Source organism: Pomacea canaliculata, linkage group LG4, assembly GCF_003073045.1.
Source record: "Pomacea canaliculata isolate SZHN2017 linkage group LG4, ASM307304v1, whole genome shotgun sequence".
NCBI lineage: Eukaryota > Metazoa > Mollusca > Gastropoda > Architaenioglossa > Ampullariidae > Pomacea > Pomacea canaliculata.
Genome location: NC_037593.1, coordinates 10,219,536 through 10,231,847, shown reverse-complemented (window position 1 = coordinate 10,231,847; position 12,312 = coordinate 10,219,536). Strand labels below are relative to the sequence as shown.

Sequence of the window (12,312 nt, the reverse complement as noted above, 5' to 3'; positions counted from 1 at the left end):
TTGGTCGAAGAATCGCGCTTACTTCAAAACCACTTCCTGTTATTTGTAAACTCCACCCACAGTAAACTTGAATGGGAAAAAGTCGTGCTCCTTAGAGACTAAACATTTTTATCACTCACGTCCCATAAAAATGACTGAGTAAGTTGAAAACATGTATCTTGTATATATAGATAGTGTGTGTGCCTTTCTCTTTTCAAACAAATCAATAACAACATGCTTTCGAGTCTCATCTGCTTCTAAAGCGCAGACGCATGTCAACAGGTGTTCAAATAATGATTTTTGCAAAGCGTAGGTTTCCATCACGAAGATGCTAGCTCCATAGATGGAGAAGTTGGCTAAGCAATTAAAATGACAGAAAATGAAAAGATGAAAGTGAAATAAAGATTACCGTACTTGCATATAGTGCCTGTTCACAAGATCAACTTCTGGCCCACAATGACTGCAACGAAATTAAATATAAATTATCCACAAATTTAACTTGAACTTTATACTACATTATGTGTTGATATTCTGGACGGAAAATAAAAATTTCTGGGGGCCAGAAAGGGAATAGAAGACCAAAGTTGTCGAAGATGAAACAGGTTTGCAGTTTTTATATAAAAACCGTTATAGTATCCGAATATTTAATCAATATAGGAAATGTATGTATAACTGTAATTTACTGTCATGACATCGGTTTCTTACAGAAATCTAAACAGACAAACATACCTAACTATCGTGGGAAGACTTCAGGTGCTGCAGGGATCATTACAAGCTACTGTGCACAACTTAAGACATTATGGTCAAATGGCTACCCGTGTTACTGGACTTGAGTCTCTAGCCAGTTGGTGCCAGAGGATCCTATTTTTGGTACAGTTGAATTTTTTTTGTATTGTCAGTTACCATAAGGTATTCTAATTTAAATTAAGCATTTGCATATTTAGATTCATAAAATAAATGTAGGTTACTAGAAAATATATTTAGCAATAAACTGTATCCCTTGTGTTTAGGTCTACAGTCGTGTTCAGGAGTTTGTACAGGGGGGATTTCATTACCCAGAAGCAATGGAAAAAGTGAGGTGTTTGGAAACGCAGATGCAACAGCTTATGGCAGAAAAGGTTTGTGTCTCTGTTTCATAGTCAACTAGTTTTTTGAATGTTGTCTTTGGGAAAGGTGCATTCAGTTGTGTTTCGTTTGTGTTGTATTCTATAACATTCTGTATAATAATGATTCTAGATAGGCCTTTCGCCTTAAAGGGCAAATTGAGCGCTGAACAAAAATCACTGGAAATAGAGCATAAATTATCACAAAAACGTATTCCGGTGGTATTTTATGATGAAGAAGCACGAGAAATATTAATTTTTTCTTTTTGTAATCACACCTGGATTTGTCCGGAAAACAGGAAGTGATGAAAGGGTAGTATTCCTAAAAATAGTGTTGTCTGCATGAGCTAAATTCAAAGAGGAAAGATGCAATCCTCAGTAAAAGAAAACAGTTCAGGACACTGTGTGCTATTTCTAAATGTTTTCTTTGACACTTACATGAACTTAGTCCCCAAAGATAATGGCTACAAACACCAATGGATTGTTATCCAGTCACTCAAACAGTACAAGCAAGTTTTGAACTTTAAATAAAGGGAAGAGATTTTCTTCCTACAGAAGTGCCAAGTATACAAAACGAATAAGCTGTTAAAACCAACTACGATTGCTGATAAAAAGTTTAAACAAAGATCAAGCACCAGATCTGCAAGATCTACACTATTCTGGTCTACAAATAACATCATGACCCAGTCAGAAACACACTATCAGTCATATCCTTATCCAACATCTGACAGTGTGAGGGTACCATTGATGTGAGTGCTCAGAACAACTAAAAATTGAGGGTGACAAACATATGAAAAGCTTAGGGAATATGTGCGAGTAAGTAAACAGTAAATTTTGCATGCATCTAAATGAGAAAGTAAGTTTCTACATCGATAAATGTGTATAAATTTTTTTAATGTTGCTATATTTTTAGTAGTCACAACGTCATTATCTGCAATTGGTTATAACTAAAAAATAAAATTTAAGTGAGGGTGACAAACATATGAAAAGCTTAGGGAATATGTGCGAGTAAGTAAACAGTAAATTTTGCATGCATCTAAATGAGAAAGTAAGTTTCTACATCGATAAATGTGTATAAATTTTTTTAATGTTGCTATATTTTTAGTAGTCACAACGTCATTATCTGCAATTGGTTATAACTAAAAAATAAAATTTAAGTGCTGAAAATTAATCATCTAATGAAAAAAATTACAGGAGTTAGGCAAATCACATTTGAAATGTGTTTATATTTTATTAACTGAGTAATGTTCCTTTATCTGACTAAAAGACATGAATAGATTTGCTGGACTGGCTGTTACAAATATTATACACTACGTAACTTTTCAGTGTAGGATAGTAACTTTCTTCTGATTTCTTAGTGACAGGTTAGAATGCCGATGTTTGAAGACTTATATCTTTAAAATTAAGCATAATTATGTATTTATGTTTTGGGAATTATTTTGGGAATTATTATTTTGAAATGAACTTAACCTGATCACAAAGAAAAAAATTGCACTCATGTTGTTCTTTAACATTGTAAGCTGCTGTTTTGGGAGTATGCTGATTTTATAAATCATTATAGGGAAAGAAGAAGAATCAAACAGCTCCCATCCAACATCTTGGCATTTGAAGGAATAATGTTTATCATTACTGTTTAAAGGGGTCAGTCCTGTGAGCAAAACCCCACTAAGTATAATATGTATATTGCTTCATTTACAAACCAATTAGTGCATTTTTCTTTCTTTTGTCTGTTGGTTTACTTCTTGGTTTATAATTTATATTTAATTTGTACTGTTTCTTACATTGTGCTGACTTTTAATAGGAGAATTCTTGTGTTGTCAGGAAGCTCTTGAGAAGAGCCTTGGTAAACATCAGCAGTTGTCAGGGCATCCTTGTTCAAGATGGGTATGCAATCACTGTCAGCTGGTAGCAGACATGACACAAGATACTTCTTGCATATCATTTATTGTTTCTGGTCATGCTCCAGCAGCAGCACCACCACCGCCACCACCACCGCCACCGCCACCACCACCACCACCACCACCACCACTACATAGGTTCACAGGCAGATCATTCAAATCAATGAATATTTCTCAGGAACCTAACTGCTCAACAGCTGGAAAGCAGGGAAGAGTGAGTTGTTACTGTTAAGGTACCTCCATCTATAGATCTTGATAGTTATTGTATCATGCAGATAACATAACTATTATTGTATTTATGTTTTTGCATGTAATTCATATGTTTACTTCTTGAGCTACTTTTTAGCAGATAATCCAAGGATTGTAGGTCCTTTATGATGATGAATTTTACCAGTAATATAACATACCCATCCTTCTCAATGGAAGCTCCAACTGTGGCACAATAACAGAAAACGGCAATGTATTTTCTTTTTAAAAAATTCAGGTCTGAAATGAACAAGTAAAAGCAATCTTGGGAGTGAGGGACAGGAATAAGTCGGGGAAGAATCTAGCAGTGATAAGAGAAATGGGCGTATAAAGTTTAATTTTAAGCCTGACCTGATAACCAAGGAGTCATTAATACAGATGAATTGAGTTGTAGCTATGAAGATGCAGGTGTGAACTGTATAGGAAGAGTATTGTGTAGAAATGGCATATGAAACTGTGTCAAAATGTCTTGAAATTATAACACACATGCTTATATCATAAACAAGCATGAAATCATGCTTAATAGGATGCAATTTACACTCCCACACATCCCTTTAATTAATCCTCCATGACACTGAACAGCAATGCTAATCTGAACACACTGATTCTGTTTTGATGTTTGCACTTTTCCTGGCAGAAGAAAACCGATGCACGACCTCTCATCACAGCAGAAGAGCTGCAGAGTGTAAAGTTAAGAAAACCAGAAGAGAGGGTCTTAAAACCATCAGCCGGCACAGATGAGAATGTAGGTGGAGTGCCATACACATGGATGAGCATGCCATTGCAAATTTGTTTGATTACAGCTTACAGAGGATCTACATATTGTTCTTTAGAAGAGGAGATATTACATCCCTTGCTAGGTTCAGACAAAGTCTCCAGTCATCAGAATCAAAATTTGCATGGGCTTTGTGGATGTTCTGACTTGCTTGCTGTGGGCCTTCATTGCTTGATGAACAATGCCTGTGACTTAATGCAAGAAGTCAACACCAAATACTAGAACCATAGACATTGTAGATTAGTACTGCTATGTATTCAACAGTGGCCATCTTAGTTCATTGTGGTGGAAGTATAGACTGTGGAATTGGTGTGCTTTATTATTAATTATTCCACTTGAATACAAACACCGCAGATATAAGTAAACTAAAAATAAATTTTTCATAACCTTATAGTAAATCTGTTTATTCAGTTCCTTATTTTGATAGATTTTAATCGTTAAATATGTTTTTTTTATATATATCTATTTCCTGTTGTTAGAAGCACTGTTTAACATTTTTTATTTTCAAATTTCCAGATTACAAGTCACAGTGGTGATGCTCATAATAGTTTTTTTGATTTCCTTCAAGAACAGTGCCAAAATCTAAATTGTTTTAATCTTAGGTCAAACCAACTGTACTGCTGACAGTCCTGCAAAGACCTGTGCTGAGGAAAGCACTATCAGATGTCTTCATTGGTGGCAAAGAAAACATGGTACCCATGTATGTACTGATTAAAATTCAGCCCCTGTTGTAACACTTTTGTCTTTGGTTTTTGTTTTTTTTGGTTTTTTCTGGGCTTTCACTCAAATGTAGATGGGAAGAATAAGAGGTTTCTATAAGTGGGTAGAAGAATTAGTGACTACATGTAACTGTTGCTATCTAGGCTTTGGGAAAGACACATAAACTGCATAAAAGACAGTAAAGAAAACAAGAAAAATATTATGGTGTGTGTGTGTGCATGTGTGTGTTTTAAATAAAAAAATTATATCTTGGACAATAACAAAAATAGATGACAGGTCAGTAGACAACAGACTACAAAGGAACTGATGATAGACACAATTAAAAGAACTGATGATATACGCAACAAAGGAAATAACGAAAAATATACTCACCAAAATCTTTCCATTTACAAAATAACTGGAAGAAAACAACGTATTTTGTGCAGAATATTTGATCAGGTGTGTGAGTCTATAAAGATATCCTTTTTGGTTTCTGGGATCAACATTTCAAATCATGCCTGTGTCTACTTGAAGATGCCATATAGGCCACTGGCACATATTGAATTTCTTGTTTTTGTTGGGTCGTGTTTCAGATCACTTGAAGATGTTGCACGTCAGAAGCAACACTTGAAAAAAACTGGTGTAAAAAGGTATATATTATCTGTAGCCCTCAGTGAACAAGATTTTTTTAAAGGATATATTTACAATTGTGTCATGCATATTTATTCATAAGTATATTTTCCTATACACATCCCCTCCCATACGCAGATTATATTGTTATACATACATATACAAACATCCTCATGATAATATGTTAATACCAAGCTGACATTGAAGATAGCCAGTATGTTGCAGGAGCCCAGGGGGAACACCAATGCTCAACAGAAAACGAAGACGAGAATCAGGGCAGGGTCTGACACCCATGATGACAAGGGCACTGCGTCTGAAATTTCAGGTATAAATACAGTCTTTTTCTTTGCTGCTGTCTGTATTTTATCCTCATCTCTTTTGACCAATGTTTAACTACAACTAGAAAGCTGCTTGCATAGAGAGTGGCAGAGGTTTTTTTTATGACATACCATCTGACTTTTACCTGTTTTGCAGGCACAGAGCACAGTCTGATTCTTTTCTGGATGTGCAGTAAAAGTCATGTTTGCTGTTTGTGTGAATTTTGTACAAAATGAGCTTCACAAACCACTCCCTGACATTGAGGTGCATGCATACAGAAACTACATATACTAACAAGCACAAATACAGTTTGGGGTGAATTTGATGTAGAAACGAATTATGTGTTGAACATCACTGTGAATGTGTGTTTCAGGGCAAGACACTGTCAGTTTCTTCTAGTTCGGAGCCTAGTCCGACATCAAGTCCTGATTTCAGCAGTTCAGCTGCTGATTCTTCATTTTAATTTTGGAAATTGCTTGCAAACACCAAGGTCTCTGTAATTAATCTTTACAGAGACAGTTTATATCATATTTTAGGTGTGTGTCAAACAACTGGTCAAACAGTAATGGCAACAAGACACAACAGTACGTTGTTTATCAGGAAGAAGACTTTCTTATCCCTTAATAACGGTATTGCCAGAGATGTCTATTCAGAAAGAATAGACCGTTTACAGAATCACTGCTTTACGGTTGCATGCTTGCATTGTTTCTGTACCATCTTATTGTAGACTTGTTCCCATCCTTGCTGTGATCACATTCTTGTTTCATTGTTATTGCTTTTTCACTTCATTGTTATTGCCTTCATGCTTTGTTATAGATTTATATGCATCTATTGAACAACTGCTTGCTTGTTGTAGACTTGTTCATGAATGCAGGTTCTCTCTTGCTTTCTTCATTCCATTTTCTTCTTCCCATCCCCCTGATTCTGTTAGTTTTATTCTTGAATATATCAGCATTGCTGTGGGTGCCTGTGATAATATGTAAGAAGTATGGGTATTGTGATTAAATGCACTACAGTTTTGTTTTGATAGCAGGAGCACTATCTATTATTGCACAGTTTTCTAGTCACTATTTCTATGTTTTGTTTCTTTTAGACATCAGTGATCTTAGGATGAGAGTAGATATAAAGATCATTTCCTAACTTTTGGTTGTTATGGAGTAAGGTGTTAGAGACTGCACTTTCCTCAGAGTCAGCTTTTTCTGTTCCTTGCTGCCTTACCTTTCCCAACCCTTTGATGAGTATGGCACTGATTTCACAGCTGGGTCTGCTGGGAGAAAGAAATTTTCCTTTGCTGCATGGGTTTCTAAAGGGCTGTTGTGCATGTCTCCAATCTCAGATGCCAGTGCTGTAACTTTTCTGCTGTCTGCTTCTGGCAGAGAATTGCTGTTATGTTCTAGTTTTGCAGCCTTTGACTTTCAGATGTCCTTGGAAAGCAATCCTAGCAATAATTCTTTTCATGTCCCATCCACAGGGTTCCCAGGTCCTTGCAAGGTCCTTTTAAGTCCTTTTATATTGAATTTTCGCCAAAAGGCCTTTTAAGTCCTTTTATTTGCCATGCGGTCCTTTCAAATTCTCACACAGGTCCTTACATTTTCTCTGTGACCCTTTTAAGTCCTTTTATCGATAAAATATTACAACAAATTTATTTCCGGAGTAGACTTTGGCGCAAAATACCGACGATTTTTCGCTGCATTGCTATTTTAATCACATGACTACCCAGTCTCGCTCGCGGCGGGAACGTCCGTTTCGGCCGTTCGCGAGTTCACTCTCGTCGTGTCGACCACATTTCTTTGTCTGCTTAACAATTTGAAAGATGCCGGGGAAGTGCTCTTTTCAGGAGAAGTGGCTAAAGGAAGACAAGTATAAAGATTGGTTAATAAAAGACTCGAGCAATAAACATTTGGCACGATGTGCTGCCTGCAAAAATATCTCTGAATCTTTCATCAATGGGCGAAAGTGTTCTGAAACAGCACATGGTTACCGAAAGACACCAAAGGCAAATAAAAGTATTTCTGAAAGATGCGCGCTTTTGTGTAACTGATTACTTTCGTCATCGAGAACATCCACAGCCCGCTCAAAATCAGACGGCACCGACCAGCTCTGCAAGTGTGTCCAGTAAGTTGACAATTATTTATCTTTAGCGATTCATTTAGTTAACGATGTGGGTACTTAGAAAAACACATTAAATTAAAGCGTGCATAACATTTTGCGGTTTTTTTCCACTCTTTATTAAGCCTATCGTCTAATTTACGGTGAAGCCAATAGCTTAAAGATCAGTAAATAGCAAAGAATTATTTAAATTAAAAAGTTGAGATTTTCATTTTCTCATGATTCGAACTACAAATAGAGTTTTATACAATCACGAATCTTACTACAGCTTTGCTGCAGAAAATTGATCTGAATTTTTGGCATCTGATCAGGAAAGATTAAAAAGAAAGTATAATTAATAATGTATGCTTATTATCCTATTTTACCAGCAAATACATTATTTTTTGGATTTTTAAAATCAAACAATTTAACATTAAAGCTAAATCAGTTAGCTGAAAATAACTTTCATTTTCAACTATGCTGCCATCTTTATACTTTAACTTAGTTTAGTATTATTTATATTATCATGTCATTAATTATTGCTTTTTGAAACCTGTCTTTTATTCAGACAGAACATAATGTTTACAGACATAATGGTAACTTAAATGTTTTCTTTGAATAGGTTTCGTGATGAGCAATGAACGATTGAAGGCAGAGATCCTGTGGACTCTCAAGATTGTGGAATCACACTACAGTTTCAGATCTGCTGAAAAGTCTGCTGAACTGTTTCGACTTATGTTCCCAGACAGCCAAGTAGCTGCAGAATTTAAGTGCGGTCAAACAAAAGCCAGTTATCTAACTTCATTTGGGCTTGCTCCTCACTTTTCGAAATTGCTTCTGGACTGTGTAAATTCGTCGCCTGAGTATGTTCTTTTGTTTGATGAATCTTCTAACCATAAGACTCAAACTAAACAGCTGGATTTCCATGTTCGTTACTGGAGTGACAATGCTGTAAGGACTCATTACCTGACCTCGGAATTTTTGGGTCATTCCGCGGCCATAGACCTTCAACAAAAGTTCAGTAAGGTAATTAGCGAATCAAACTTCAAGCAAGCTAATTTACTTCAAATTTCTATGGATGGACCTTCTGTAAACCTAAACCTTCTTGAGAAAATTAATAATGACATGATTACCAATCACAATGTTGGTTTGTTAAATGTGGGCAGCTGTGGACTCCATGTTATGCACAATGCATTTAGGCGTGGGTGCGAGGCTTCTCAATGGGAGCTTGAGTCATTTCTTACATCTGCTTATATCTTGTTCAGAGACAGCCCAGCCAGAAGAGAAGATTATATAAAAGTAACTGGTTCCACATCTTTTCCAGCCAAGTTCTGTGCTCACCGATGGCTTGAAAACAATTCTGTTGCTGAAAAAGCAATTGTTATGCTTCCATACTTGGAAAAATTTGTCAAAGCTGCAATGGAGAAAAAAATAACATTGCCAAAGAACAAATCTTTTGATATTGTAAAAGCTGGAGTCTTATCTACCCCTTTGCTTTCATGTCGTCTGGCTTTCTTTAGTTTAATTGCCAGTATACTTGAACCTTTTTTGAGAAAATACCAAGCTGATCAGCCTCTTCTTCCTTTCCTTTGTTTAGACTTACATGACATTATGAAAAATCTGATGCACAAATTTATCAAGTCAAATGTACTTAATAAATGTGAAACTGCCCTCCAACTTGTGCAGGTTGATATATGCAACAGTTCTAACCATGTCAATCTGAGCATGATCGAACTTGCTTCAGGGTTGATAGACTACTGGCTGTAGCTAAGAAACAGTCATCAGTAAACGATGGAACTCTCATGGCCTTCAGAGCTGAATGCAGAGATTTTTTGAAAGCAGTTGTTCTAAAATTGCAGGATAAATCTCCACTGAAGTACACCCTAGTGAGAAACATAACTTTCTTAAACCCAAAGACCATGGGGGAAAAAGACAAATCAATACAAAAAATGAAAAAGGTTTTGTTGTATTGCCAAGGTGTGAAAAGGTTTGATGATGTGACTTGTGACAAGGTATTGTCAGAGTTCCGTAATTTTCTTGACAGTTCTGCAGGTGAGTGTGGTAGTAAGGCTTTTGACCCTATGACACAAAGACTGGATAGTTGGTTTTATGATGCCCTTGCTGGAAAAGCAGAGTTTCAGGTGTTGTGGTCTGTTGTCAGACAGTTACTCCTACTCTCTCATGGTCAAGCTACAGTGGAAAGAGGATTTTCATTCAACAAAGAAACAGTAGCTGACAATCTTAGTCAGACTGCACTAAAAGCACGCAGAGTAATTCTTGATCATATTCACAGTGTGGGAGGGGTGGAAAATGTTGAGATCTCCAAACCACTGATGATATCCGCTTCTAGTGCCTATGGCAGGTATGAACGTTACCTCTCTGAGCAGAAGCAGCAGAAGGAAACAGAAGAAAAGCAGGTCCACAGAAAGAGATTAGGAGATGAGCTGGTAATACTCACAAAAAGGCTAAAGACCACCAGTGCCGAAGAACGACACCTGCTGGAACTGGCTGACAGACATAGTTTCCAGGCTGAAGAGCAAAAAAGTTTTTCACTTATTGAAAGATCTAACAACATGCGTTTGTTAGCCAAAGACAAGAAGAAGGAGATAACAAAGATTCAGTCAGACATTGATAGATTACAGGAAGAAATTAAAAGGTGTTGAATTGTGACATTCAGAATTAATGTTTATTTCAGTTTAAATAAGCCTGCACAATTCTGTACATGTATGCTATGGAACATGTTAAAAAACCAGAACTATTTAGAGGAAATTAGGTTGTGTAAAGAAATTGTATTGTTTAGTATTGGTAAAGCTGTAGGGGTGACAAAGAATTGAATTTCATCAATGAAACTTTTGCTTATAGTAGATGGATTGCTTTGTCATTTTGTAATCTTAATCTTATGTGTATTAGTATATCATGCTGTTTATGTATATGTTTGCATGTGTTACATGTATGTGTAATAAGAATGCTTAAATAATATCTCAAGGTTAAAAATAAATGGGCTGTAATGCTTGACAGTTTCGACTCATTCCATCTTTGGTTTAGCATTAGGATCACACTCTTTTCATTCCTCATCTGATCCTCCAATCCTTGGCATTCCTTGTAGTCACAAGAAAATGTTTGGTCTACACATCTGTACAACACTAGTTGCCCTTCCGTATTCGCAAAAAACGCTCTTTTTTTCAAAAGTTCTTTAGAAACTTACTCTTTCTTGAACTTTGATCTTCTAGTACTACTGTGCATAGCTCTATTTCTATCTCTCTCTTCCCATTAGAGTGTGTGTGCGAGAGAGAGACACGTGAACTGACTTTTGTATTACACCAAAGAATGGCTTTCAGGTTTTGCAATTATTATTACTTAGATTTCTAGAAAACTTGGAACATTAACAGTGTATGTTATCAGCGCGCTAAGGACACTTTTTAAGTTATCTAATCTAAATATGGCAGACAGGCATCAAAATTAACTCTTTGATTATTTATTACTAGAAATACATGTATTTGAGAACATAGAGAAGACCACAGATTCATAAATAATACATCTTTCCGACCACACAAGAGAAAAACTTAAGCATTGATGACTGTCACTTAGGTCCTTTCGAATGCATGAAAGGTCCTTTTAAGGTCCTTTTTTGGCACCATCCCTGATCCCTGGGAACCCTGCATCCAGCATCACAGCTTTTATTCTAATTCTTCTGGGCATTATCTGCTGTATGCTTTTACACTGGTCTGTGTGCACATACTGTTTTATTATTTTTAAGTTTCCTGTTTACTAAAAGACCTGTACAATATTATTATGTACATGTTCTCATTCAGAACTATTAGAAATATTCATTAATGTTTAGACATAATTGTAATAATAAACTAAGGACGTTTGTGAGATGCACACATGGAAAATACACATACATGGATATATGTGTCACAGTGTTGACCATCTATTACACACAAGTTGTCAGTAAAAATTGCTGGCAATTTTCAGACCCTCAGTTAAAATTTTTTTTACCCCTTTACCCCCAGTTGTCCTTAAACAAAGTTTGAGTTTTAAATTTCAGTTTCAGAACATAGTTCATTTTCAGTGTCAAGAAATTGCTTTTATTACTGTTTTTATTCATATAAATCTGCATCACCAAAATCTGATAATCATTAATGACAAAATGTATGCTTTCTTATCCAGCATGTCCATAAACTTTAACAAAATGTCTGAAGCAATGCGACTGCCAACTTAAACGTTTACATTTTCAAACACCTAACACCAGATTGTTTTGAAATTCCCTTAGCAATTTTTCCTTGCATTATTTGGAGCTGTCTTATGTAATTTATGCATGGAGAAATCCTATGTCACTTTGATGTTAATGACTGGCATGAGAACAAACAGTGTGAATGTCTGGTTGCAAACACATTCTAAATGAGAGTATATTTTTATTTGAAGCATGTAGTTTGAAGTCTGGCTTATTTTTGATACAATTTTGAAGATTCTAGTGAAATAAATAACTTGCAGAAGCTTGAGATCAGACTGTGTTTGAGGTTGTTTGGTTCACAGTATTGAAGTTAACTCTACTAAGTGTATCCGCTGTCAACCT

The 12,312-nt window shown here is 35.9% G+C and overlaps 1 protein-coding gene across 2 annotated transcripts; it reads left to right on the top strand.

Annotated features, from left to right (window-relative positions):
• The first annotated feature begins 21 nt into the window (after positions 1–21).
• On the top strand, positions 22–7,111 carry LOC112562637 (proline-rich protein 11-like). 2 transcript variants are annotated; one of them, XM_025236004.1, is made up of 9 exons: positions 22–138; positions 687–849; positions 990–1,097; positions 2,904–3,194; positions 3,864–3,971; positions 4,604–4,701; positions 5,294–5,350; positions 5,556–5,655; positions 6,022–7,111. In XM_025236004.1, the coding sequence occupies exons 1-9, from the start codon at positions 131–133 to the stop codon at positions 6,109–6,111; spliced, it is 1,023 nt and encodes a 340-aa protein (XP_025091789.1). In that variant the 5' UTR covers positions 22–130; the 3' UTR covers positions 6,112–7,111. The 2 variants fall into 2 exon arrangements, with proteins under 2 accessions (XP_025091789.1, XP_025091790.1); XM_025236005.1 differs by lacking the exon at positions 22–138 and adding an exon at positions 186–581.
• The last annotated feature ends 5,201 nt before the right edge of the window (positions 7,112–12,312 follow it).